The sequence below is a fragment of the Buceros rhinoceros genome, unplaced genomic scaffold (genome assembly GCF_000710305.1).
Source record: "Buceros rhinoceros silvestris isolate BGI_N320 unplaced genomic scaffold, ASM71030v1 scaffold20643, whole genome shotgun sequence".
Taxonomy (NCBI): domain Eukaryota; kingdom Metazoa; phylum Chordata; class Aves; order Bucerotiformes; family Bucerotidae; genus Buceros; species Buceros rhinoceros.
In genome coordinates this window covers 1-290 of record NW_010404448.1, presented here as the reverse complement: position 1 = coordinate 290, position 290 = coordinate 1, and the positions used below count along the sequence as shown (strand labels likewise).

At 68.3% G+C, this 290-nt stretch overlaps 1 protein-coding gene across 1 annotated transcript in view; it reads right to left on the bottom strand.

Moving 5' to 3' along the window:
• LOC104491048 (signal transducer and activator of transcription 5B-like) overlaps nt 1–279 on the bottom strand; it is a gene marked incomplete at its 5' end in the record, with an annotated part of 3468 nt that extends 3189 nt beyond the window's left edge. Inside the window, 1 exon segment of the mRNA XM_010133406.1 lies at nt 101–279. Coding sequence (XP_010131708.1) covers nt 101–279 — 179 coding nt within the window.
• Between the last annotated feature and the right edge of the window lie 11 nt (nt 280–290).

Sequence of the window (290 nt, the reverse complement as noted above, 5' to 3'; positions counted from 1 at the left end):
GGGGAGCGGAGCCTGTGGGGGGGGCGCCCCCCCCCACCCCCACCTGCAGGTCCTGCTGCCCGCCCTGACCTCCCCCACAGACCCTCAGCCCCAGCGTTACCTGCGGGTGCTCTCGTTCTTCAGCAGGGCCTTGGCTTGCTGCTCGCTGATGATGGTGGCCTTCACTTGGGGGGGGTTCATGTGCACGTTCAGCTTCCCCCCCACCAGGCGCCGCACGGTGGCTGCGAACTTGGTCTGTGTCTTCAGCACCTGGGGGGGCTGCTTCTCGATGATGAAGGTTCTGGGGGGGG